Genomic DNA, 26,760 nt, shown 5'->3' with positions numbered 1-26,760 from the left:
CCCCGTGGTGGGAGAGCTGGTTTTTGTTTGAGACAGGACCTCACATGTCCTAGGCTGTCTTCAAATTTGCAAATGCAAATGGAAGTAGCTCTGAACTTCTGATCCTCCGGAGTGCTAGGATTTCTGGACTGTGCCATCTCTGCTGGCACTCTCCCCGACAGCATGAGGTCTTCATTACGTTCACAGCCTAAGACTCTAAAACCAGTTTTGGTCCTTCCACAACAGCTGTCAGGATGGGAACTCAGAGGGGCGGAGCTTGTTGCGGCGGAAGGGGCGGGCTTAAGACAGCAGGAAGTCCGGCGGCGAGGATGGTTGTGTTGGCGAAGGTCCGGTAGCGGGGTTCCCGGTGGGATCCGGGTCTTCCCTGTCTTCGGGCCGCAGGCTCCGCCCAGCAGCCGGAGCAGGACGGCGGCGGTGAAGCTCCGCAGCCATGCACGACGCTTTCGAGCCGGTGCCAATCCTGGAAAAGCTTCCCCTGCAGATCGACTGCCTGGCTGCCTGGGGTGAGCCGCGGGGCCTCGCGCCTGTCTTGTGGGAGGCTAGGCGTCTGACCGTGTAGGTGGGCGGAGGACGCATGCTGTCAGAGAGGGCAGAGATGACAGGACTGTGCACCCGGGGCGGCTTGCGCGATCTCTAAGGACAGTCCATTTGTGCAATGTGCATCTAGAGGTTAAGCTCGCTGTATTAATTGTGCTTGATTGGGGCCCCTTCTGTTCCTACGAAGTCCTGAGTGGAAAAAGGCAAAGCACTGGGAAGTTGTAACGCTGCCAGGGGCTTGAACTTGTTCAAATAAATGGTCGTGCAGTTTCCTAGGTGAAAGACACAGATGTTTTACTGGGCAGTGAACACGTTAGCAGCGTATGCTTCAGAGCCCTTAGTGTTCTGTCACAGTTTACTTTTCTTTACGGTACATAGCTCACATACTTTCTTTGAGTGGTTGATTGCCTTATGCCATGAAGTGCCCAAGTTGCCTAACTCTGAAATAGAGCATCACAACAGATGTGAAACCTAACCTATATGACCTTGTATGCTTTTTTTTCCTTGGGATTGACTAATGCAGAAAGCAAGGTCAGCATCTTTTGTTTGTTTTGGAGTTCAAGTATGTAAATCTTAACTCTCAACTCTCAGCTACTTTGAGTGCTTTTCCATGAATCATTAGTACCCGTTACAACCCCCAAAGGCTAAGTAGGAATAATTTCAGTCTTCTCTGTTAATGTCCATGTCCGAGAAATCAAGGGCCTATACGAAGGTGGACTTTAGAAACCTCACTTAGATCTTACACTGAGAAAGATGCCATGATGGACCATGTGGGACTCTTTTTTTTTTGTTTGTTTGTTTGTTTTTCGAGACAGTGTTTCTCTGTGGTTTTGGAGTCTGTCCTGGAACTAGCTCGTGTAGACCAGGCTGGTCTCGAACTCACAGAGATCCGCCTGCCTCCGCCTCCCGAGTGCTGGGATTAAAGGGGTGCGCCACCATCGCCCGGCCCATGTGGGACTCTTGATGGCGACCAGTGTCCTGTGCATCTACCTATAGTGCTATCCAGCCATCCTTGCTGGGTCTTTGTGGAGTTCCCAGAGGGATTCAGATTTTGTGTTAATGCTTTGAGCAGCCGCTAGCCTCTGTTAAATAGTACCTCATGGTAAACTGGTCTAGTCCTTTGTTCAGGGAGAGAATCCTCAAACATCTCGAGAAAACCTCATTTCCTGGAGGAAAGTGCTCTCAGTAGAAACTAATAAATGGAGGGATTAATTTCTCTACTGTTTCATCAAACACATATTAGATACCTACCTGGACTGTCCTCTCCACCCGAGACAGGAATGCAAGGATGCAGGAGAAACAGTGTCTGTGTTCCTAGAACACAGTGAGGAACAAAAGCACGGGCAGATGGTTGTGAGCCACCATATGGGTTCTGGAAACAAACTCAGGCCCTCTGGAAGAGCAGCCAATGCTCTTAACCTCTGAGCCATTAATCCAGCTTCTGTTCTAGATTCTAATATCTCCAGATACTCCTATCATGTATCCCATGTTGTAATAAATGGGATTTCTCTTTCTCCTTAGGTGAAGCTACAGGCCTTGGAATCACAGTTGACTCCTCACATTCTCAGTCTATCAAAGACTCTTGACTGTCCAGAATAAATCTCCAATCTAGTCATTTCTCCTACGTCTGTTGTTACTGCTCCTGACGAAGGCTCTGTCTCTTACCTGAATTACCATGCTAGCATTCTCATTTACCTCAGCCTGCATTCGTCTTTGTCGTTTTCATCTTTTTCTGTGCATTCACATAGATCCAGCCTTTAAAGACCTACACCCCTTTGCGTCTCTCTTTTGCTCAAACCCCTGAAGTGGCATTAACATTACTAGACCAAGTTCCAGAGTTTTCACCATGTCTGGAAACATCTGACATGATCAGGTTGAAGCTGAGACAAGAACATGGGGAGCTCAGGAGCTCAGGACCAACCTATTCCTTGTCCTGAAATAAGAACAAGCAGATAGGGCATGTGGATTGTGTTTATATGCCTGTGTATATTTGTGTTTGTGAAAATTGCTCATTTTCACATGGATGGCCCAAAGAAAAAGTGGAAGAATCAACCAAAATTTCTAAATGATACTTGTAGCTTAGAAAGGACAGGGGCAGATAGAATGGACAGTAATGGAAACTAGACTTAATCTTAAACAATGAAGCCAAGGACATTTTTTTAATCTGCTAATGTTTCTGGTCTAAAAATAATCTTACTTAGTAGCCCAGGCTAGCTTTAAACTCACTGAAGTCCTCCTGCCTTAGTGGTCTAAGTGCTGAGAGAATAGGTGTGAGCCATGTGCCTGGCAAAATAAATCACTTTTGATTGTTTCCAACAACCCTCTCTTTCTTCCTTCTCCTTTTTGGCCCCTTCCACTGTGGCCTCCCCCCCCCCCACACACACACACATACACACTAAGACTTGAAAGCAGAGTTTATGTCTCACACCAGGCAGGGACTCTACTACCAAGCCACAACTCCAGCCTCCTCAGACCCAAGGTAAAGAAATAAGGCTTTCACAAAAGCCAATGAACTTTCTCTGGGCTCTTTTCTAGAGGAATGGCTTCTTGTTGGAACCAAACAAGGACATCTTCTTCTCTACAGGATTCGGAAGGATGCCGGTAAGTGTCTCGAACCCAGATGATGCACAGGAAAGCTTTACAGCTAGTGTGCAACTGTGGAAACAGAGATTCTCAGGCCAGTTAGGGGGTGATTGGAGGGAGGACTGTGGAGAAAGGGGAGAAACATTGAGAATCTCCTGGGATCTTTTCCTCTGGTGGGTGGAGCTGAATAATACCTACCTTCTTATCTAGGAGATTCACTACCTAATAAGAAATGTTTCTGTATACATGCTGTATAGTTGTAGGCAGAAAGAAAGAAAACCTGTAAAGAACAGTGGCCATTGATGTGGACGACACCAACTTATGAGGCTAGGCCACCTGTGAAGAGGGCAATCTAGGTTTGAGCCTAGTTTTCCTTTTTGGCCACATGACTGGCTGAGTCCTTTCAATACTAGCATTCTCTTTTGTAAACTTTGGTGAAGTTGTTGAGAGTAGGTAAAGCAGCAATGGGCTTGGAAGGACTTTAGACAGCTCTCATTAATTGTGACTTTGTCAGTGATGGTGTAGAATAATAACTAAAGTGTTTGAAATGTGTTCTGTTAAAGATTCCCCCTTTGTTCTGGTTTTACGTCTGTACTCCTTTATGGAAAATGGATGTTTGGAAGGCCGGAGAGAGAGCCCGACGGGTAGAGCTCGAGCCAGGGTCTGAGTCTGATCCCCAGGACTGTTGTAAAACAGCCAGGCTTACCTCACGTGCTTGGAATCCCAGGTCCGAGGAAGCAGAGACTGGCAGACTAACAGAATCAGTGAGTTCCAGGTCCCAGTGACAGGTAGAACATCATCTGATGTTGTCCTCTAGCCTCCACATGCATGTACACACATGTACATATGTTCCTGCACACGGGTGTGCACACACGCAAACGTAAAAAAAGAAAACTGATGTTAGCGTATTATGCCCTAAAACTACTATATATAGAAACTTGCTCTTCATGCAAGAAGAGGTTAGACCAAGTTGTCATTATTCAACCATAATGGACCTGAAAATATAACAATTATATAGTTTTCTTATAAATTTCTTTTGATTTTCTTATATTTATTCATGTGTATATGTCTCTCTGTGTATATCTGTGACTCTGTATACATCCATATGTAACTAGGGAAGACAGAAGAAGGCATCAGGTCCCCTAAAGCTGGAGTCATAGGTGGTTGTCAGCTGGTGGATATGGATGCCGAGAACCAAACTCAAGTCCTCTGCAAGAGTAGCAAGTGCTCTTAACCATAGCTATCTCTCTAGCCCCAGAAATTGCAGTTTTCAGCCTGATGTATTTCCTTAGTAATTTCAGGTGAGAGTAGAAATAGGAGCCTCTTTTTGAAATCTGGAAAGGGGTCTCATAACATTGAGGAAAAAAATCTGTGGCAATAGAGAAAGAAGAAGGGCCAGTGGTCATGGTGCTTATCCATAATACTCAGGAGACTGAGGCAGAAGGATCACAAATTTAAGGTCAGCCTGAGCTGTATAACAAGACCCTGTCTCATAATAAGAAAATTTAAAAGGTCAGGTGTGGTGGCTCGCACCTGTAATTGCAGCACTCAGGAGGCTGAGACAGGAGAATCGTCCATGAGTTCATGGCCAGCTTTGAGTTGGTCTCAAAAAATAAAATAAAATAAAATAAAGATCAGGTTCTATGAAAGGTAAGAGGAGAAACTGGAGACTAAAATAGAGAGTTTATTTCATTTTTGCGTTACTTTCTTTAAGTCAGGGTCATCAAACTTCTCCAAAAAGTCCAAATAAGGCAGGGAAGTTGGAATAGCAGTTAAGAACATTTGCTCTCCCAGAGGACCCGAATTTGGTTTCCAATACCTTTATTGGCTCAAAACTTCCTGTAACTCCAGTTCCAGGGTATCTGGTGCCCTTTTCTGGCCTCCACAGATGCCCACATATACATACACGGAAGCAAACATGCACATGTAAATAAAACTAAATCTTTAAAAACCAGCAAAAGTCCATTTTGTGTGCTAGAGAGATGGCCCAGTGGTCAAGAGTGCGTACTGCTCTTGCTGAGGACCCAAGTTTAGTTCCCAGGACCCTCACTGGGCCTCTCCAGGGAATCCAACACCCGCTTCTGGGTGTTCAAGCTGGGCAGTGGCAGCACACACCTTTAATCCCAGCACTTGTGAGGTAAAGTCAGGCAGTGAGTTCAAGGCCAGTGGGATGGTCTACAAAGTGAGTTCCAGGACAGCCAGGGCTGTGTAGAGAAACCCATCTCGGAAAACAAAACAAACAAACAAAAATGTAAAGCTTCAACTAGAAAAAAAAAGTCCAAGTTAGGCTTTAAGCATCATAAAATTTGCCCTGAGTTTAATGCCCCTGTAAGCGGAAAGCAGCCATAGGTAGTGTGTCTGGGAGTGAAGGACCGCGCTGCACACGGAGGACCCTGTGGGTAGTTCTTCTCTCCTCCTCGCTTTAAAGTTGGAGTTCTCAAAGCCAGAATGTTTTTAGTCCTTGACAGATGTAGTCATTGGTTTAAATAGTAAGCTTACCTTGAACTATCTAAACATTTAACCATTGTTTTCTGGCCATATGGCGTGGGTTCAGATTTAATGGGGGAGCAGAAAACTAAATAATTGCTTCTCAGCCTTTTGGTTAAGGTAAATGCAGAACACTACAATAAATAAAACAAAAATAAAGAATCAGCAAGGCACGGTGGCTCACAGCTGTTATAATAGCACTTTGGAGCCGGAGGCAAGAAGACTGTCAAGACACTGAGGGCCCCTGGGCTGCAGTGTGGGACCTTGTCAAACAAAATAAAAACAACTTTTCAGGCCAAGTGTAGTGACTTGGTGCCTTTAATCTCATGATGTAGAAAGCTGAGGCAGGAGGATTGTTTCAAATTCAAGGCTATCCTGGCCTCCATAGTTAGTTTTAGGTATGCAGACCCATGGCTATCTCAGGGAAAGGTGTTTTTTATGTTGTTATGAGATGAACTGTTTTTTTTTTCTCATGGTACATTAGTTTTGCCTGAAAGACTAGTTTTTCAGACCCCCTTGGGATATTGAGTAAAGTTCTTGGCTTTTTGTTTTTTTCAAGACAGGGTCTCACTATGTAGCCCTGGCTGTACTGAACTCACTGTGTAGACCAGGCTGGCCTCGAACTCACAGAGATCCGCCTGACTCTGCCTCCTGAGTGCTGGGATTAAAGGCATGGGCCACTCACTGCACCCAACTGTTCTCTCTCTCTTCTTCTTTTTTCCTCCCTCTCTCCTTCCCTCCCTCCCTCCCTCCCTCCCTCCTTTCTTTCTTTCTTTCTTTCTTTTCTTTTCTTTCTAAGAAATCGCTTCAGAGGAACACACTGGCAGTATTTTTTAAGTTACAACAGAAAGGGAAAGTGTGGCCAGTCAGTGCCTACCCCATAAGCTTGCTGCCTTCTCAGATTTAACTTATCCAACATTTATTCGACTAGAAAGTATTGCCAGTGTTGCTGAGTTTCCTCTTCTCTGCACACACTTGCACCTTCCACTAGAGAAGGGGAAGTGACGCACGAGAGCTGATGGGAGACACGGGGATTTCAGAAGAGGTAGGGAAGAGTAGGAGGGGGCAGGATGGGGTGGGTGCAAAGGTGGATTCCAGACAGATATGCCCCCCCCATGCAAAGGCAAAACCACAGGCAGCTACAGGAACATGCAGGAAAAATGGGTCTGTGAGATATTTCAGTCCTTCCTGCCCCTAGGTGTCTGTCTAGGGTAGCCAGGAGGTCTCAGGGTTCTGCCTTCAGGCTCTGGAGACTGAGGCAGCATGGCTTTGATGGTGCTCACCAGCTTCTGAAACCCGCTCTCGGCGTTCAGATGCCACCACCTCCCTTCTTAAAGCGAACCGGCTTCCCATTCACTGTCATTTGAAATAACGATAGTAAGAGTTATAATAGCCTCTCTGCAGACGTCCAAGGACTCCTCTTCCAGCTCTCCCTTGACCCGGGGGTGCTTTGGCCGTAGCCTCAAGCTCCACAGTTCACAACGGGAATGGCCAGTGAGCACCTGGCTCTGGATAGCAGCCACTGTGAAGTGCAGGACCAGGCCTGGCCCAGCTCTGGAGACCCTGAGGGCTTAGCCTTAAAGATTTTTCCATTGGTGTTTGGGATGACAGCAGTGAGTGTGGTGTTAAATATTCTAGAATGCAATATGCTATCATTCAGAAAATTTGTGACTTGTGAAACTATTTTTCCAGATGCTAGTTTTGAAACTTCCAGTTGAAGTTTCAAATCATGCATGCCAAGGGCCATCCAATGCATCAGGCAGACCAGTGTGCTCCTACGGTAGCAGAATACACAGCTCACTGATATGTCTGAGGGTGAGTCCTCGATCTCAGAAACTCCCTTTGTCAAGTCTGTTATCTACAGCGAAGATCCAGTTGCTTGAAAAGAACAGAATATTGCTGTTTTCCAGCTTTGTCTTTGTGAGAACAGATGTTTGCCCAACACTGGCTGTTCCCCTAGCTACTGTTCCCACCCGACACCTCAAATATGACTGTGGAACCTGCCGGAGTGCCACATACCTATAATCCCCCCCAGCACCTTTGGAAGTGGAAACAGGACAAGAGCTCCAGACCCTGTCTCAAACAAACAGACCAACCAATGAGTGTTTAGTGAGGTGCTCTAGTGGTGAAGGGCTTGGCTGATGACCCAGATTCAATGCCTGGAACCTGGGTAAGGGGAGAACTAACTCCACCGATCTGTCCTTTGCTGCGGATGCTCCCGCCCTAGTAATAAAAGAAAATGAGGAAAAAGTGAAAACCCGTGTGACAGTTCATGCCCTTAATCCCAGCTTTCAGGAGGCTGAGGCAGGAGGATTGCAGCAAATTCAAGGCCAGCCTGGCCTTTGCAGTAAAATCTAGGCCACCACAGGCTACAAAGTAAGACTTTTTCTTGGACAACACTGGGGTACCAGCTCCTTGGGGTTAGCTGTGGGATGATATACAATGTAGGTTGAAACCAGTCCCACACATTGTATCTAGTGGTATCTAGTGGTAGCTGTTTATGATATAATTGCTTGGTTTTGATCTGGTAACTCCTGTAGCTGAATGTGCTTGCTTCCCCAGCAAGATCAGGCTCCTGTGTCTTTATGGTGTTGACTTTCTTCCCCTTTTTTGCAACAGTGGCAGCAGATGTAGCCTCACCTGAAAGAGGCAGTAAGTGTAGATGCATTCCCCTGCACAGGCTTGGAGATGGTGCTGTTTGCTCTGTCTGCAGGATGCAGGGCGGCTGCCGGGATGTAGTTCTGTCTAGGTGGAAGTAGACTTTGACCTGAGTCTCACAGCTCAGGCTCTCACGTGACTACAACTCTTTACCCTCTTTTTGAGAAACACTTGGCCAGTGTATTTTGTAGAGTAAGATCTTCAGACTCCGAGTACCTGGCTGCTTTGGTAAACACCTTATGATCTTTCCTGCTGATGGTAAAGGTGTGTGAGACCCTCTGCCGTAACCCTGGGGTTGAAAGCCACCTGCTGTGCTCAGGAAAGAGAGCCGCCTGTTTTAGACCTCTGGCTTGTAGTCCTTTAGCTAATTTAAAGGTTTATTAGGAGTGCACATGACTCTGTGTTTTGTTTCTTATGTATCCCTGTGCTTGGAACTACAGAGGTTTGTTTGTTTTCCATAGGTTGTAACAGGTTTGAGGTAACACTAGAGAAGTCCAATAAGAACTTTTCCAAAAAGATCCAGCAGGTAAGTGGCCTTGCTCGTTGGTACAGGTATTATTTGACTCCATGAAGCCCTGCTGTGTTAGTCTGGTTTTCAGCGCTGTAATACAATACCGAAGCAGGCTACTTGAGGAAGAGCCAAGATCGAGCTCAAAGTGCTAGAAGTCCAAGAACACAGTGCTGCCAGCATCTCAGCCATGCTGAAAGCCTCGTGACAGGACACACACGACAAGGGAAGGTCATACTGTCTCACAGGAAGCCGGAGTGATTCAGGAAGAGTTTGACCTGTTCAACAGCCTGACCTCTCTTGAGAACTAATTGAAGAATCCCATGAGCACTAATTGGCTCTCTTCTAATTATATATCCCAAGTGACCCATAGACTTCCCACCAGACCACAGTGATATTAAGGACCAGGCCCCCCACAGAGGCATTAGCTATTGAGGAATATACTCAAGCCCTAGCCAGAGGTAGAACTTGTTGATGTTATTTCATTTGAATCCTCTTCTCTCTGTCCTCTTTATATAGGGACTCAGCCTGTGGTCATGCACCTGAATCCTCTTTCACAAGCAGAGACCGTGGTTACACAGAAAAAATGAGTCAGGTGTCTGTCACCAGTACAGGCCCTTTAGTCCGGTTTAGTCTTCTTGTTAAGTGAACTTTCAGTAAACCTTACCGGAAATGTTTAATTGCGTGTGATGATTTGCTATTTTCCAGATCCATGTGGTTTCCCAGTTTAAGATTCTAGTCAGCTTGTTAGGTAAGAAAAGGGGCTACGTTTGTATTTTCTGTGTTAATTTCATAGTATTTAACAATGAGCTGGTACCTTTTAACCAGATACAGCAGGGCATATGGGTAATGAAGGTGACATCTCTCATGAATTTGAACTCTATTCTTCAAGACTCTCTGTTCAGTGATCAACAAGTAATAATCTATCCAGGGATCATATAATTATATACCATAGCCTGTGCAAGTCTGACGTAGACATTAGAAGTACAGAAATCAATGAGACATTGCATCTACCTTTGATTATATTTTCATTATCACGGCCAGAATTTAGGAAGTAATGGTCATAGAAACGTTGACAGTGCTGTGGGATCCGGGGAATAGGAAGGACTGATACAGTTTCCATAGGAAGAGAGAAGTAGGCAGAACCTTTGTGGCAGGAGCAACTTAAGCAAGGCTGTCATGTGGCAATAGATGTTCCTTGTGGCCTGACTTAGGACATGTGATAAAGATGACAAGCTATCCAGCAAGAGGCAGCTGGGGCCAGACTGTTAGAGCCCTCACCTGCAGCGTCATGGTTTTGCAGGAGGCAGCCAGAGAGGCTGAAGCCTAAACACTTACCTCACACCCTGGACTATTTAGCCCAAGGCCTGAATGACAGAATCATTATAACTTTAGTTCCTGGTCCACAGCTAAACATCTAAGCACTAAATCTCCACCATAGGAGCTAGCTGAAAGGTCAGTTTAGATGTTTTGGTGATCCTTCTGCCCACGGGTTTACTTTCTGCAGTTTTGGTTACCTGTGTCAGCCGTGGGGTTGAAGCAAAGATAGCAGCGAGATATTCTGAGAGAGACAGCACCCCTGTGCTGTTGCTGCTGTGTCTGTAATTATGCTGTTGTTCGTTGTTTTAATCTCCTCCTATGCCTAGTTAAGCTTTGTGAAAGGTTATACAGACAGGAGAGGAATACAGGGTTGGTCTGTCCTGGTTTGGGCACTGATTGGTGTCTTGGAACTGAGTGGTTCATGAGTTGTGCTGAAGCAGAAATCCTTGCCATGGTTTGTACAGAATCCAGAGTCTTTGTTTTTTTCTAACGGAGCTTGCTAGCTTATGTGGCTGAGAAAAGTATTTCCTGAATAAATGCTGACGTATTTCCACACTTGAGAGTTCAAGGGCAGTAGGAAGTGAAAGCTCCCTGAACTGAAGTCATCCCAGCATCTTAAGGTCAGAAGATGCTTGCACCGATAGAGTCAGGAATGGACATCGTTAGTGGAACTGGAAGTACATCCTCAGCCAGAGTCTGCAGTTCACTTCTTTTAGATGTTACACAGTTAATTTTTTCTTTGATGATTTTATCTTGGTGATTGTGTTAGAGATTGACTTAGTGACATTGTGATTTCTCCCAAACAGAAAACAACATTTATGTCCATGACTTGCTGACATTTCAACAAATCACTACCGTTTCAAAGGCCAAGGGGGCATCATTGTTCACCTGTGACCTCCAGGTGAGTGTGTTTGAGGTGAACTTTGGCTTTGTGAATCCAGTACTGCCCAAGTTCCTAACACTCCATGAGCAGAATGGCTCTGGCATCCAAACCCAGCAGCCTTCAGAGAAGAATATTTTGCTTTGAGTCATATTATATGTGATATGAGGATGCAAGCTTTTCATTCCCTGTGTGCTAGTTAAATCGCCGAGTGTCAATGTGTCAGGAGGCAGCTAGTTGTCATGCGGACCACTGCGGGAAAGCAGCACCTCAACACTATCTTGAACCTGGTCGTGGTGTTAAATTGACTTGTTCTAAACAAAGTACTGTAGTCTTGGTCATAGGGAGTTTGCATTGTTCAAAAATGACATCTTTGTTTTTGCCAGTTCGTCAGCCTTCTGTTCTTCAGACTTCCTGGGCCGCTTCTCAGCTGGGATTGTTGATAGCTTTTGGTGGCTCTCTTTCACTCTTTTTCTTAAAGATTTATTAGTACACAGTGCTCTGCCTGCATGCATGCCTGCAGGCCAGAAGAAGGCACCAGATCTCATTACAGATGGTTATAGCCACTAACTGTGTGGTTGAACTCAGGACCCCTAGAACAGCCAGTGCTCTTAACCTCTGAGCCATCTCCTCAGCCCCTCACTGCCACTCTCAATTGCCCTGCGCTTGGAGATTTTCTTTTCCCAATTCTTTCCAAGTATTCCAAGTGGGTCTGCTGTCACTGACTCATGCTGGCCCCGACAGCCACGGGCAAGAAACGATTAAGGGAAAAAGGGGGCAGAGGAGGGGATGGCCCAATTATAGAATGGAAGACATACCCTGGGATTGTTTTCTGAATTGAGAATGTCCGTCTGAAAGAAGTGCTCCTCATCCAGGTGTGTCTAAGGATGGACAGACTGGCCTTCCTCCACCCAGCCCTGGCAGTGGGGCTCTAGGACTTGCAGGTTTAGATTCAAGTCGAGGTTGCCAGTCTGCTTGCCGCTGTGCCGTGGAGTCACCGCATGCTCACTGGCCTGGGTGTTTCTCCCTAGCACGCCGAGACCGGCGAGGAGGTGCTGCGGATGTGTGTGGCAGTGAGGAAGAAGCTGCAGCTCTACTTCTGGAAGGACAGGGAGTTCCATGAACTGCAGGTAAAGTCCACTGTCCCTGCCGTGGGGAAGGGGTGGGAGCTGGTGCTGTAGCTGGCCGCAGCCTCCTGTTCAGAGCTAACGAGGTTCTCCCAGACAGATGCACTGACGCAGAGCCCTGGGAGTTGCTCGTGCCCACTGCTGCGTAATTCCACAGCATTACCGAAGATTATTTTATCTTCTAGTGGCTCTCACCTTTTCCAGATGTATTTTCCAGTTCCTGGGTGGTTTATATTTTTATTAGGGTAATTCATGTTGTTGGTTAGTTGGTTTTCTTTTGTTACTGTTGTTTTGAGACAGGGTTTCTCTGTGTAGCCCTGGCTGTCCTGGAACTTGCTCTGTAGACCAGACTGGCCTTGAACTCAGAGATCTGCTTGCCTCTGCCTCCTGAGTGCTGGGATTAAGTACAAACCTGATTTATATTTTATTTATATAATTCTGGGAGTGTAGGGTATTTTTCAGAATAGAAGTAGTATAGCAGAAAGGCCTGGGTCTACTCCCCTTAACATCTTTTCAATTGAACTCATATTCTCTTTTTTTAGGGGGACTTTAGTGTTCCTGATGTGCCCAAGTCCATGGCATGGTGTGAAAATTCTATCTGCGTTGGCTTCAAGAGAGACTACTACCTGATCAGGGTAAAACCTTCTGTTTTTGCCTTGGGGAGGTGATCGTGAGTTTACCTTGACAGATGATCATCACTTCTGAACCTTGTTAAGTAGAGCTGTGGCTGTGACAGGTTCCTGTCTGTGTGCATAGTTTTTGTGTGTTTCTGCTCTTAGTGTTCGCCCAAATCGGGTGTCTATGTGCTTTAGCCAAGCAGAGTTAGCGCTCCTTCGCTGCGCATTATCCAACAGTATCTGATGACTGGGAGGGGCTCAGGGCTCTGGCTTACTGTCTGTCCGATCATCATATTTTTTCCCAAGCGTCACCTGCTCAGAATTTAGAATTACATATGAATTTTTTTAGTGTTAGCCTAAGTATTTCTGATTTTAGAGTTCAAAATCTCTTAGTGTGTTTGTTTTCAGTTTTTCCACTAATTTCAGAAGTTGCATCGGTGTATTATAGAAATGCCGATGAGGAAATGGGGGTGCTGCTCATCCAGACTCCCTCTCTCCCCAAATCAGAAACAGTGCAGGAGAGGGACGGGACCTTCTGTTTGATTCCCCAGCACCTAAAGAGAAGAAAATAAGTACTTCTACTATATGGGATTCTTCCCTGTTTTTAGAATATACCTTGCTGGAGGCTGGAGATGGCTCAGTGGTTAAGAACACTGATTTCTTTTCTAGGGGATCCAGGTTTAGTTCCCAACGCCCATAGGGCAACTATGAGTCAGTTGTAACTCCAGCTCCAGGGGATCTGATGCCCTCTTCTGGTTTCCATGGGTACAGGCACACATGTGGTGCACAGACATAATATGCAGGCAAAATACTCACACATATAAAAAAAAATCTTGCTATGCAAACTGTCTTTAGAACTTGTTTTTTTCTCCCACAGAGTGGTGAACAGCCACAGCATTGTCTTTCCTCCTTGTGTGCATACTGTAGGTAGACAAGATGGGCAGCTCCTCACCTCATAGAGTGAGCTCAATCTGTTGGCTTCTCCCTGGTCTGATAACTCAGACTCGGCAGTTTTAGAAGCCTTCCTAATTCTCCCCACAGTGTTAGCTCCTTATTGTTTATCTCTTCGCTATTTTTGCTCTGCATGTTTACTTTGGGGATGTTTTCCTGCTGCCAGCACTCGGGGTTCAGAGTCCCGAAGGAGTCACTGCTCTCAGCAGATGAGATTCTACCCAGGCATGTGCACACTGAGAGGAGTCTGCAGAGTGGCGGGGCTAAGGCTGGAGCAGGTGTCTCACCTTCTGACTCCTGTGGACGCTTCTTCACACAGCACCATTGCCACTGAGCTACAGACTCGGCCCCCTTCACCTTCTTAAGGTTTCATTTTCTGAAGGTGGCAAATCTTGCTTTAGAGCCATGGCTATTAAAAAATTGCTCATGTCCTGACGTACATTAAATTCTATTCTTTTTGTTGTATAACTCTTGGTTTTAACAGATATCTAGGGTTATATAACTAATGCCACAGTGACAATCTAAGCAAGCCTGCCACCTCCCTTCCAGCTGCCTCTCATCCAGCTCCTAGACCTCCACTAATAAGGATGCATTGTCTCTTAAGTTTTGTTTTTTGGAGAATGTCAAATAAACAGAATTGTATCAAGTGGAGATCTACGTAGCATAGTACATTAGAGATTCATCTGTGTGCGTATGCCAGTGGTTGCTGTCTTTCACAGCCGAAGTATTCTGTGCCATGAATGGACTGGAGTTTGTTTATTCGCCTGTCAGCTGAAGGCTATACCTGTTCCCCATTTTTAGCAACTCTGAAGAAAGCTGCTATAAGCATTTGTATGTGAGAGTTTGTATAAATGTAAAGTTTTATTTCCCATGGACAGTAGTACCTAGAGGTGGTATTGCTGGCACCTGTGGTGGGCTTGTGCTTAGCTCTATGAAAAGCTAGCATATAAGCTGGCTGTACCATTTTCATGCCCACCAGCAGTGACGTTCTGTATTGTAGCACCTCGCATCGGTAAAAGCCCCAGCTGCTCTGCACTATAGCACGGTTGGTGCCGGGCACATGGTTTTCTCCATTCTGGAAACTGCTCTTGCACTGTGGAAAAGATGGTCACAATGAAAATCATATTCACTCGAGTCAAACAAAGAACATTATTGGCTTCTCTGGTTTGGGTTTTGTGTGGGTTTTTCTAGGCTGCGTACATGCCTCTTTCTGGGAAGTGCTGGCTAACTCCCCTCATGTCTTCCTGCAGGTGGATGGAAAGGGGTCCATCAAAGAGCTCTTCCCAACAGGAAAGCAGCTGGAGCCCTTAGTTGCGCCTCTGGCAGATGGAAAAGTAGCTGTGGGTCAGGATGATCTCACTGTGGTGCTCAACGAGGAAGGCATCTGTACACAGAAATGCGCGCTGAACTGGACAGACATCCCAGTGGCCATGGGTGAGGCCAGCAGTAGCTGCTGCTTTGTCCTTTGGATGCAGGCTGTATCATCCCTGTAGAATGGGTTCTGCAGGGGCTCTAGCAGACTGCCCACCTTCTGCTGCTCACCCCAGGTCCCCTTCTTTTAAGTAAATACTTTTAGGGACATTAAAGAAGGGATAAGGCTTTTCTGGAAGTTGAGTTTTGCTTCAGAGGGGGAAGAATCTACAAAGAAATATGTATTTCAGGAAGTGGGTCCACCATCGTTTCCACTCTTCTGTCTCTTCTCTCACCTTCCTGTTAATGGTGTTTATTAGCTCTTTTGGAAAACAGTCTCCATCTGGAAATTCCTTACTCATGCCTCTGATATTTATAATTTAGAGGGACAGACTGCCCTCACGGTGGAGTCTTTCTAAACCTACCTTAGGCTCCCCTTCCTCTGCAGTGGTATTTTCTGGAAGCATATGGCATGCTTGCTACACTTCCCTTGCAGTCAGAAACACAAACATGGTTAGTGAGTTAGAGAGGCTCGTGAGTAAAGGGTTGCATCTCAGATGAAGAGCTAAGACACTGCGGATGCGTTAGAATTCAGAAGTTTGCAGAGATGAAGTCTGATTTTTCAGTTAGACATGAAGATGATGCCCGGCATAGGGAAGATTGGACGAGGCCAGGCAGGGAGTCTGGGATTTGAAGAACAATTTCCTTACATTCTGGGCAGACAGAACAGGGTGGAACTGGCTGAAGATGCAGAGACAAGCTGACCACAGTGAGACTCTGTGCAGCGCTTGACCAGCTCAGCCAGGAGTCTGAATCATGGAGGAACTAGCGAAGGCCAGCTGTCTGAGGCCCGTGAGACGGACTGAGAGGATGGGACGGTCCTAGGTAGAACTTCTTGGTAAAACATTGTGTGCTGGAGCTGGAGCAATGGCTCAGCCGCTAAGCACTTGTTGGCTCCCAGCACTCATGTCCAGTAACTCACAACTAACTGTAACTTCAGCACCAAGGGATCCAGTACCTTCCTTGGGTTTCTGTGAGCACACCCACACACGTAGACACATAAGTAAATAATAAAGTAAACCTTTAAACCCAGCAGTTTTACAGAGTGTTCTTAGCAAACCACAAGCTCTCATCAGTCTCAGAGCAAGGAATATCACCAGGTAACACCCGAAGCCTTCTGCACAGCTCCCCGGCTTTGCTGTAACCTGCCTTCCTCTGGCCCCAAATCAAAGATTTTTTACTTATGATTTCTTTTGTTCTGTCACTAATGACATCTCATGCAGCCACATTCACAGTGGAATGCAGTTCTTAGGGATACCTGGATCTGTGTTCCTAGGCCATGGTCATACCTAGGCCCAGAATAAACTCTTTCTTCCTCCCTTTGAGGTGAGAACTGTTTCTGCATTGACAACACCACTGATTGAATCACACCTGCCTGCAGTACCCGTGTTTAAGTTTCTGCAGTTAGGTTTAATGTTGTGTACAAGCAGTAAATTTATTTCAGAATTCAGTATGAAGCAAAGCTTTTCTTTATTCCGTCTTAAAAGTTCTAAGTTTTTATGGCTCTTTCAAAAATATATTTTCTGGCCGGGCGGTGGTGGCGCACGCCTTTAATCCCAGCACTCGGGAGGCAGAGGCAGGCGGATCTCTGTGAGTTCGAGACCAGCCTGGTCTTCAAGAGCTAGTTCCAGGACAGGCTCCAAAACCACAGAGAAACCCTGTCTCGAAAAACCAAAAAAAAAAAAAAAATATATATATATATATATATTTTCTGTTGCCTGCCTTCATGTTAAATTTCCCTCATCACACAGCCTCCCAGAGGAAGGCTTTCATGGCAAGGAATTTAGATTTTTTTGCATACTAACTTTAGCACTTATATAGATTCTTTTGCTTCCCCCAGTACACTAAGCTAGCTGGATTGTCCCATTCCTGCTACAAAGTACAGAAAGGAAAGAGTGGATTTGGTAAATGTTCTTTTAACAAAGTCAAAGAAGAAGTCAGGGTGGTAGTGCGTATCTGTGGTCTCCCCCCTTCCTTAGGCCTTGCCTCTCAATACCAGTGCATTGGGGATTAAGTGTCAGTGTATCGGTATTTGAAAAGACGGGAATGTTCCAGCTGTAGCAGGCAAAGTGGGGTTTGTATTTCTTTCTCTGAAAATCTTAAGCAGAAACCTTAGCCAGTGTAAGGAAGGGAAAAAAGAAACTTCCTCCTGATCTCTCTGGGGAATGCAAGGCAGTTTTGTAGCCCAGTTCTGCAGCTGCATTGGCAGGAAAGCTGCACCCTACCTTTATCTGACCTGGCTTTGTGACAGATAGGAAAATGGCACAAGAAGCTTCTATGTAGTAGAGCTGGTCCAGCCATGTTAGGAAAGCTCAGTGTAGCTCTGCTGTGCAAGAGATGTCTCTTGATATCACTTAAGCAGGCAATGGTCCTCTTTCCTGTGGATTGCACTGAAGGAGCCTCCTGTCTTGGTGCTTGACCTGAGGATTTTTTTTTTCTTGAGATCTGTTTACATCACCTTCATGTTATCTGAGTCCAAGCCCACCCTTCACCCAAAGCCTTCGACAGAACACAAGCTCAGCACGTCCTCTCTTGCAGAGCACCAGCCCCCGTACATTGTGGCAGTGTTGCCCCGGTACGTGGAAATCCGAACGCTCGAGCCGAGGCTCCTGGTTCAGAGCATTGAGTTGCAAAGGCCCCGCTTCATTACCTCAGGGGGGTAAGGAACGTCTCTCTTCACTGTGACTGCCTTGCTCCCAAGTCCCTGTACCATTGTAAGTCCCATGCCCTCTTACCAATGTTCTTCTGCTTCCAGATCAAACATTATCTATGTGGCCAGCAATCATTTTGTTTGGAGACTCATTCCTGTTCCCATGGCAACCCAAATCCAACAGCTTCTCCAGGACAAGCAGTTTGAACTGGCTCTACAGCTCGCAGTAAGTCTTGTTCCTTAAATTTTGGAGGCAGACTGCTTTCCTCTTTTTATAAAGCAGCTGACCATGGTACAAATATTTATATTTATAATTTTTTTTAAACAACTCTGAGATTCCTTCTTTTTTTTTTTTAGATTTATTTATTTATTATGTATAGTGTTCTGCCTGCATGTATACCTGCAGGCCAGAAGGGGGCACCAGATCTCATTACATATGGTTGTGAGCCAACATGTGCTTGCTGGGAATTGAACTCAGGACCTCTGGAAGAGCAGTTAGTGCTCTTTACCTCTGAGCCATCTCTCCAGCCCCCTGTATTTATAATTTATATTGTATTTAGATCTCTATTTATATAGATGAAGAGTAAGCTGGAAGCCTGGGGGGCTTTGATTGGGGTTTGAGTATCTATGTAACTAATGACATTACTTTACTTACCTGTTCAAGTGTAGACTGAATGTCAGTTATAATGGTGTCTTCTAGAAAGTAATGGAAGAAATAAAATAGTTTAGTAGATATTGTATGGTTTGGAACAATTAAAGACCATCATACATTAACATATAGTAATAGTCAGTTTTTGCCTAAAGCCACTAAAGGGCCCCTCGGTTCTTTCAGAAGTGACTTCTGTGGGCAAGTGTAAACATTCAGACTCTGGAACTGCCTCACTGCTGCAGCCTTCTGTTTACTGTGGCCATGGGCCAGTCAGCTTTTTATCCCTGTATTAACAGACAGCTTAGAAAAAGTGGTGTTTATTTACCTCACATTTTCAGAGATCCAGAGTTCAAATGGCATAGTGCAGGCTCCACACTGCACTGGAACAGACAGAAATACAAGGACATACAATTAATCCCACCATGAGTAGACAAGAGGGATAACAGCCCTCTCTCACGAATGCCTTTCGTCCCTAGTGACCCGAACACCTTCCAGTAAGCCACACTCTTGAAGGTCCACACTCACTTCGCTCACTTCTCGGTATCACCACCCTAGGAAACAGGTTCCCGACCCTGGGGTCTGGGGGGACACAAGTGCATTCTGCTGTTTGCAGCCGCTCTCCTTTGTGTTCATGTGGACTGTTGTTCCCAGCAAAGCAGCGGTGTGTCTTGCTCCATTTTTCTCTCCCATTGCTAGTGATTTTTCCCCCTTTAATTTTTGAGACAAGGCTGTGTAGCCCGTGCTGGTGTGGCGGTCTGCCCACCTCACCCTCCAAGTGCTGGTATTACAGGCATAGACTGACGCATGTGGTTTCTGTGATAGTTTGTATTATCTGTAGGGAGTGGATTTGATTTCCAGAAATGACCATACGTCTCTGGACCTAACCTGGGCATTAGACTGAACAGTGTTAATTTAAAGAGGCCTTGATGCTGTAATGGTAAGCTTGATTTCTAGATGCTCTTGCAAGTCTAGACTGTCTCTGAATGAGAAGCAGCGATCATGTTAATTACTTCTGGTGGCCGCTTTTATGTATGTGCATGTGTGCGTGCGCAGGTTCACATGCACTGGTGTGTGTATGTGTGGAAGCTAGAGGCCTCAGGACAGCCATCACCAGCCTCCCCCCCCCCCCCAGAGTCTCTGAGTGAGACCTGGGGCACGTTAGAGCCCTAGGGAGCCTCCTCTCTCCACCTCCCCAGGGCGGAGAGGCAAGCAGGTACCACCACACCAGCCTTTCTTCATGGGTTTTAGGGATCAGACCGGTTTGATCTTTGTGCTTGCCGTGCGACACTTTATGGACTGAGTTATTTCTCAAGCCCATGGTGGCTGTTTTGAAAAACAACTTTTATTCTGTGTGTGCAAATTCTGTAATTAAATTATAAATCCCACTTTAGAATGCTAATTTTTCAAGCTCATGTATATCTTGTATGTTGAGTCTATTGCCCCTTTTATTCTCTGCGTTCCCTTTTCTCACCCCTCACCCCCCACTGGTCCCCTTAGTCCTCTGGACAGGTTTGCTTCTCCTTCCTCTTTTGCCAGACAGCTTCATTGTTGTGAATGGTGCTGCAGTAGACACTGGTATGCAAATGTCTCGAGGATGTGACTTGAGGCCCCATACCCAGGAGTGGTGAAGTGGGTCCTGTGGAAGGTCGAGTGTAAAGGTTTTTGAGAAACCTGCACCCTGACCTCCATAGTGGCTGGACTTGGCATTTACACCTCAGTGCATAAAGTCTCCCTTTTGTTCTTGCTCTTGCCAGCGTTTGTTGTCACTCATTTTCTTGTTGACTGCATTCTGACTAGGGTAAGCTGGAATCTCAATGTTATTTTAATTTGCATTTCTCTGGTGGCCAGTGAGAGTCAACATTTTTCGTATTTTTATTGACATTCTATATTCATTTCTAGTTTGTGTGTGTGTGCCTGTGTAAGCATGCGTTAGACAGAGGTTGATGTTAGGTGGCTTCCCAGTCACTCTGTATCTTATTTTTCGAACCTGGAGATAACCAGGTAGCTGAACTGCCTGGCCTAGGGATCCTCTTCTCTCTCTGCATTCCCAACACAGGGATTATAACTATGTACAGCTGTATCTGGCTGGCTTTTTGCTGGGGTCGGACTCTGAATTCAGGTCTTTAAGAACATTACAGATTGAGCCATCTCTCCAGCCCCAGTATTTCATCTTTTTCTAAATGTTTTTTCATGTGTGCCTGGTACACAAGATGAATATGACAGCTTGCCTATGATTTCAGCCTTGGAAGGTGGAGACAGATCATGCCCAGAGCAAGCTGGCTAGCAAGACTAACCATATCAGCCAGCACTGGGTTTGATTGAAGAGACCTTGCCTGATTGAATAAGGTGAGGTCTGTATGGGAATCCCTTTTGTTCTGAACTCGAAGGATGGGATCCTTCGAACATGCTTCTGTTAGCATTCTTTTTCTTTTCTTTTGACACGGAATGTCTCTGTACGTCGAACTGTCCTAGAACTCTCTATATAGAACAGGCTGACCTGGAACTCGCAGAAACCCTCCTGTCTCTGTCTCCCAAGTGCTGGGATCAAAGGATGCTCCATCATGCCCAGTCCTTCGTTTTTGCTGTTGTTGTTTTGTTGGTTTTTTTTTTTTTTTTTTTTTTTTTGAGGCAGGGTTTCTCTGTAGCTTTGGAGCCTGTCCTGGAACTAGCTCTTGTAGACCAGGTTGACCTCGAACTCACAGAGATCACCTGCCTCTGCCTCCCGAGTGCTGGGATTAAGGGCATGCACCATCGCCGCCCTGCTTCTGCTTTTTTTTTTTTTTTCTTTTTTGAGGCAGGGTCTCTCTGTGTAGCCCTGGCAGTCCTGGAACTCACTTTGTAGACCAGGCTGGCCTTAAACTCACAGAGATCCACCTGCCTTTGGGATTAAAAGCCTGTGCCACTACCACCTGGCAGATTTTGTTTTTAAATGTAACTTTAGACTTGATGAGATTTGACCAGCTTTCTATTAACGTCCATTTGTGTGTGTAGCAGGATCAAATCTGGCACTCGTGTTCATTAAGCATTTATCCTCAGTGATCTCTAGGCTGTGATAGTTCTTCCTCTTCCCTTGTTTGTCATGGTCTTAATAGATTTCAGGGACACTAGGTAGGCGCTCAGTAGAAGCTCTGGTGATTTTCATTGCATAGGTTCTTTACAACGTGATGTGAAGATTGTCATGCACCCTCTCCTTGGCTTTCCAGGCTCCAGGCATATGTGTGGTACACATACATTTAGGCAAACATGCATAAAATAAAAGTGCATTTTTTTAAATCATATAAACGGGCTGGAGTGATGGCTCATAGGCTAAGAGCACTGGCTGCTCTTATAGAGGACCTAGGCTGGATCACCTGCACTCACGACAGCTTACAACTGTCTGTAACTCTGACATTCTCTGCTGGCCTCCATGGGTATTACACACATGGGATGCGCACACACACACACACACACACACACACACACACACACATATACATACATACATACATATATGAAATAACAGCAACAGGTACACAGTGCAGGCAAAACACACACACACATACAAAATTAAGCCAGGTGGTGGTAGTGCATACCTTTAGTCCCAGCACTCCGGAGACAGGCAAGTCTGGTCTACAAAGTGAGTTCCAGGATAGCCAGGCTACGTAGAGAAACCCTACCACAAAAAAACCAAAAACAATAATAAATAAATAAATTTTTTTGAAAATTAAACCAAGTTTTAATGCAGATGCTTTAAGAAATAAAAGTTTCCTTCAAGCCTGGTGGTGGTGGCACACACCTTTAATCCCAGCACTTGGGAGGCAAAGGCAGGCGGATCTCTGTGAGTTTGAGACAGCCTGGTCTACAAGAGTGAGTTCCAGGACAGGCTCCAAAGCTACAGAGAAACCCTATCTCCAAAAACAAACAAACAAAAAAAGAAAGAAAAGTTTTCTTTAGAAGACGTTCGGTAGGCAGTCTGTGCAGGCAGATACCGTGTTGTTCTCGTACATTTTATTTTAGCACCTGTGGCTGTTTTACCACCTGAATGAGCAGAGCAAATACTGGAGAGTGAATGAGCTTTTATTTATTCTGTCTTTTCTTAGGAAATGAAAGATGATTCAGATAGTGAAAAGCAGCAGCAAATCCATCACATTAAGAACTTGTATGCCTTCAACCTCTTCTGCCAGAAGCGCTTTGATGAGTCCATGCAGGTCTTCGCTAAACTTGGCACAGGTAACATGCAGGTGTGGTGGAGGAGAGAGCGGGGAAGATGGGGAGAAATGAGAGCAGAAGAGGCTCGCTGTCATCACAGTCGGCATCTGTGCTGGGCAAGCTCTCGTGAGGGGCCACGTGGTTACACACTTACAGCCCCATCCTATCTAATGTGGTCCTGCCCAATAATGCAGGCTTCCAGTTTTCCAGTTTTCTTTGTCCTCATCATTAGAGGTAACAGTCATCCAGCCCAGCAAAGGTGCATGATCAGCTGGTGTTCACTGAATGCAGGGCTCGCAGAAGTTCCTAGGCTAAACAGTGGGTCACTGTTGAGAGCCAGCGCCAGCCAGTGCTGAGCCCTTGCTCTCTGTTAGAATGTGGTGGTGAGGGACAGGTACATGGGAACTGACCCGTGTGGCGGCCTGAATGAGAATGTTTCCCATAGCTCAGGTGTGCACATTCGGTTCCCAGCTGGTGGTGCTGCTTGGGGAGATTAGGAGGGATCCTTACTGGAGGAAGTAGTCACTGGAGGTGCGCTCTGAGAATTTAGACTCTTGCCACTTCACTTTCACTCCCCGCTTCCTACTTGAGGTTCAAAATGTGAGCCCTCAACTTCCGCTCCAGCGACCATGTCTGCTGTTTGTGCCACCCCTGCCATGACAGACTCTTGTCCCTCCAGAATCTTAAGCCAAATAAGCCTCTTCTCTACGTTGCCTTGGTCTTGTGACTGCAATAGAAAAGTAACTGGTACAGCCAGCCAGAGCTCGTGCAAAACCCCGGCTCCCTGCTTCAGTTTTCTCTACTAACCGTGTCTGTAAGAGTAGTGGAACAATCGCTCCCCGAGAGTAGTCTGTGTGGCTCTGTGAAGGGGTTAGAACAACACGCATGCTGCACTGTGTGTCTGCTGCTGTTATTTCATCCGTCTGGCTTCCTTCCATATCCTTTTGTTGTCCTCTTTTCCCGCATCCCTCCCTGGCCAATAACTTGGGTTCTTGGTTACGAGTAATGGAGATCAGTTCTGAGCGACTTCACCAGAGTCTGATCGATTGGACAGTGAATCATTAGGTGGTTCTTGGAGGGTCAGTTTTGCATGGTATCAGGGAACTCCGGAAGCCCTCCAAGCAGAAAGGACAGAAATTAGTTCGTAGCCACAACAGTCTAGGTGAGCCTGCTCTGACATAACCACTTCTTGGCTATTGTCCCTACTAGCACTGTGGGGTCTCATCCGCTGTAACAGTCACCGCTGCAGTGTGTCACTTGCCAGCACTGAGGGCTTCAGCTAGACCAACCATTTCCAAAGGAGTTCACTGTCATGGCTGACAGTTGGTGCTGACTGGGTCCTGGGTCCTCAGGTCTTTCCCAAGTGAGTCTTGATGGAGTTGATCAAGTGTTGTGCACAGTAACAGGCTTTTCCGAGAGGATGTAATCTGGGGTTCCTAGATGGACACTTCTGTGCTTTTGTGACTGTCATGCCTGCTGTAGTCTGTTGCTGTACATGGGTCATCACAGGCTTAAGACAAGGGAAAGCAGACTCCTCTTGAGGGAGGGGAATCATTGTACAAGGGGGTGTGGGACGGGCATGGGCCACACTTACTATCCTTGCTTTACCTTCTCAGGTTGAGGGATCTGATCACCAAGGGTAGGTCATGGTCCCATTCCCAGACTGTATTAGTGTAGGGAAGGGGTTCGGGCCCTCTGAGTCTGAGAGCTAAGGCAGTTCTCCAACCACAAATGGTTTGCAAGAAAGAGCTCACCAAAAGGAAATAGGTTGCTGCTGAGAGGGAGGTGGGACTGGAGAAATAGCTCAGATTTCAGATGGTGGCCATCACAAGCATGAGGACATGATGTCAGTCCACAGAAGCCATGCAGAAAGCCAAGTGCAGTGGTACATGGTTGTGTGTCACTACAGTGCTGGGGCTTGGAAGCAGACGCCCTGCGTGCTCGGTGTTTACTTCACCTGTGCGGGCAGCTTCCCCAGGTGGCTTGACTTAGCAGAAAATATGTCCTTGAAGCTGCTAACCAGCTGTTTGCATGCATTATAGTGGCATTTGTGTGGGGTTTTCTGTTTCTTTTAGGTCTGGTGTGGTAAAAGCTTTCTTCTGGAGTTGTGAGCAGGCCTGCTCCCGGTCATTTCCAAACATTAGTGATCTGGGGAGAATACGCACAGACCAGTATGATTGTTGTCTAATATGACATCATTTCCTACTTTAGCAACTACACATAAGCTAATCCACAGTAGCCAAACTTGGGTGAGTCTGGGATGCCATGCCATAGATGGCTTTGGGAGCACAGCATTGGTGAGGAAGCCATGTAGACTCACATTAGGTGTGAGCCAGGGGAAGAGGCCACAGTGGGGAACAGTCTCACAGGGCTGAAATACAAGCCCAACGCAGCATGGACTGGATCCAGATGTCTGTGCTGGCTCCGCTGCCACTCTCTTCTGTGTTCTGCTGCTAAGTCACCACAGCCCTATGTTCTGAGGGGTCTGTTTTGCAGTTGAATATAAAATAGTTAGGCATCTCTCCAGATGGGGTGTTTTAGTTACCACCTGGCAGATGGTGCGTCCATGAGCCATGCCAGGGTCCAGGGAAGAGTATTCTAGGCTGAGGGAACAGCCAGCACATGTTCATGAGGTAAGAAGAATACCTGGGAATTCGGGAACTGGCCAATCAGCAGAGTGGACAGAGCTGTCCAGTGTCCTTTCTCTGCTGAGTGATGTCATTTCCTTGTTCTCATGTATCTGTGTTCTTGGTTTTGAGGGTGTGGTGTAACCCTGGTCTCAGAACCCTCTCCCTCTAAGCAAACCTAAGTGTTGGCAGTGCCAGCTCTGCCCTCAGTCCTGGGCTTCTAGGGTAAAGCACGTCACAAGTACACAAAGTTCTTGCATGAGAAGCCATTCAGTTAAACATTGGGTTGGCAGAGGGTGTGTGTGTGTGTGTAATAGAGTTCTCCAGAAGCAGGAAGACCGAGTGAGGCCAGACATGGTGACTGGCCTCTGTGTCACCTCCGCACCAGTGCAGACAGTAGCTCTGCGCAAAGCCATCCTGGGCTACATAGTGAGTTCTAGGCAAGCCTGACGTGGAGTTTGAGAACCTATCTCCACAGCCAAACAAAAGTAAGAAAGTGGACTGGGCCCTGGAGCGTGAAGAGGAAAAGGATTGTGAAGGGAACCATGGAGACACAGAACTCTCACCCTGTGCCCGGAGACCTGCGGGCCCAGGGTGCCATTTGGTGACGTGTGGCATGAGATCAAGCCAGAAAGATAGATTTCCAAGAACCCCAAGGGCCACAAAGGAGCTTGGAGTTTGATAGGCCTTCGGCAGTATTGCAAGACCTTTTGACTTTGCCATGCTGGCACTGATGCCTGGGACCGGAACATGCTAGAGACCCATCCTTGAGCTGTACGCCCAGCCTCTCATCACTGGGTGCTCAGTAGACTGTTTGTAGGTGTAGATGTAGACACAGGAGGCAGGCACAGGCAGGATGTGCACTTCCTCTTCTCCACAGCGGCCTTCCTCCCAGAGGCTGTGCCTTGGTGGGGCTCCTGTGCTGCCGGCCACTCTGCTTAGTTCCCCATTCCCATCAGCGCTTAGACAGATTCCTGCTCCTGAGGAATGGGGCCTTCTTAGACGGACCCAATACTGCGGTATGCTGTGATGTGGGTCAAGGGGAGTCTTGTCTTCCAGTCGGCTGGCCAAGCGCTCATGTCCATTGCAAGGGAGGTGGCCTTCCCTTGCCCAACTCTGCATTTTTCTAAGGGAAAATAAAGTATAAGAATGGGACAAAGTTTAGAGAAGTCGGGACCGCGAGGGGTGCACCCACCCACTGAGACAGTGGAGCTGATCTATTGGGAGCTCACCAAGGCCAGCTGGACTGTGACTGAAAAAGCTTGGGATAGGGCCGGACTCTCTGAACATGGCGAACAATGAGGGCTGATGAGAAGCCAAGGACAATTGGCACGGGGTTTTGATCCTGCTTAATGTGCTGGCTTTGTGGGAGCCTAGCCAGTTTGGATGTTCACCTTCCTAGATATGGACGGAGGGGGGAGGACCTAGGACTTACCACAGGGCAGCGAACCCTGACTGCTTTTTGGACTGGAGAAGGAGGGGGAGAGGAGTGAGGGGAGGGGGAGAAG

At 46.5% G+C, this 26,760-nt stretch overlaps 1 protein-coding gene across 2 annotated transcripts in view; it reads left to right on the top strand.

Annotated features, from left to right (window-relative positions):
* The first annotated feature begins 303 nt into the window (after window positions 1-303).
* Window positions 304-26,760, top strand: part of Vps39 (VPS39 subunit of HOPS complex) — a 40,549-nt gene continuing 14,092 nt past the window's right edge. The window contains exons 1-11 of one of the 2 annotated variants that reach the window (XM_041679130.1): window positions 304-503; window positions 3,073-3,138; window positions 8,727-8,791; window positions 9,482-9,524; window positions 10,900-10,994; window positions 12,005-12,103; window positions 12,643-12,735; window positions 14,919-15,102; window positions 17,677-17,797; window positions 17,894-18,014; window positions 22,517-22,646. In XM_041679130.1, coding sequence (XP_041535064.1) covers window positions 431-503; window positions 3,073-3,138; window positions 8,727-8,791; window positions 9,482-9,524; window positions 10,900-10,994; window positions 12,005-12,103; window positions 12,643-12,735; window positions 14,919-15,102; window positions 17,677-17,797; window positions 17,894-18,014; window positions 22,517-22,646 — 1,090 coding nt within the window. In that variant the 5' untranslated portion in view covers window positions 304-430. Of the gene's footprint in view, window positions 504-3,072; window positions 3,139-8,726; window positions 8,792-9,481; window positions 9,525-10,899; window positions 10,995-12,004; window positions 12,104-12,642; window positions 12,736-14,918; window positions 15,103-17,676; window positions 17,798-17,893; window positions 18,015-22,516; window positions 22,647-26,760 lie in introns of those variants that run through there. The other variant, XM_041679131.1, reaches the window with a different exon arrangement.

The sequence above is a fragment of the Microtus oregoni genome, unplaced genomic scaffold (assembly GCF_018167655.1).
Source record: "Microtus oregoni isolate MIOR12 unplaced genomic scaffold, Mior012 000031F_ref0000149, whole genome shotgun sequence".
Taxonomy (NCBI): Eukaryota; Metazoa; Chordata; class Mammalia; order Rodentia; family Cricetidae; genus Microtus; species Microtus oregoni.
This window is presented reverse-complemented; position numbering and strand designations above follow the sequence as displayed.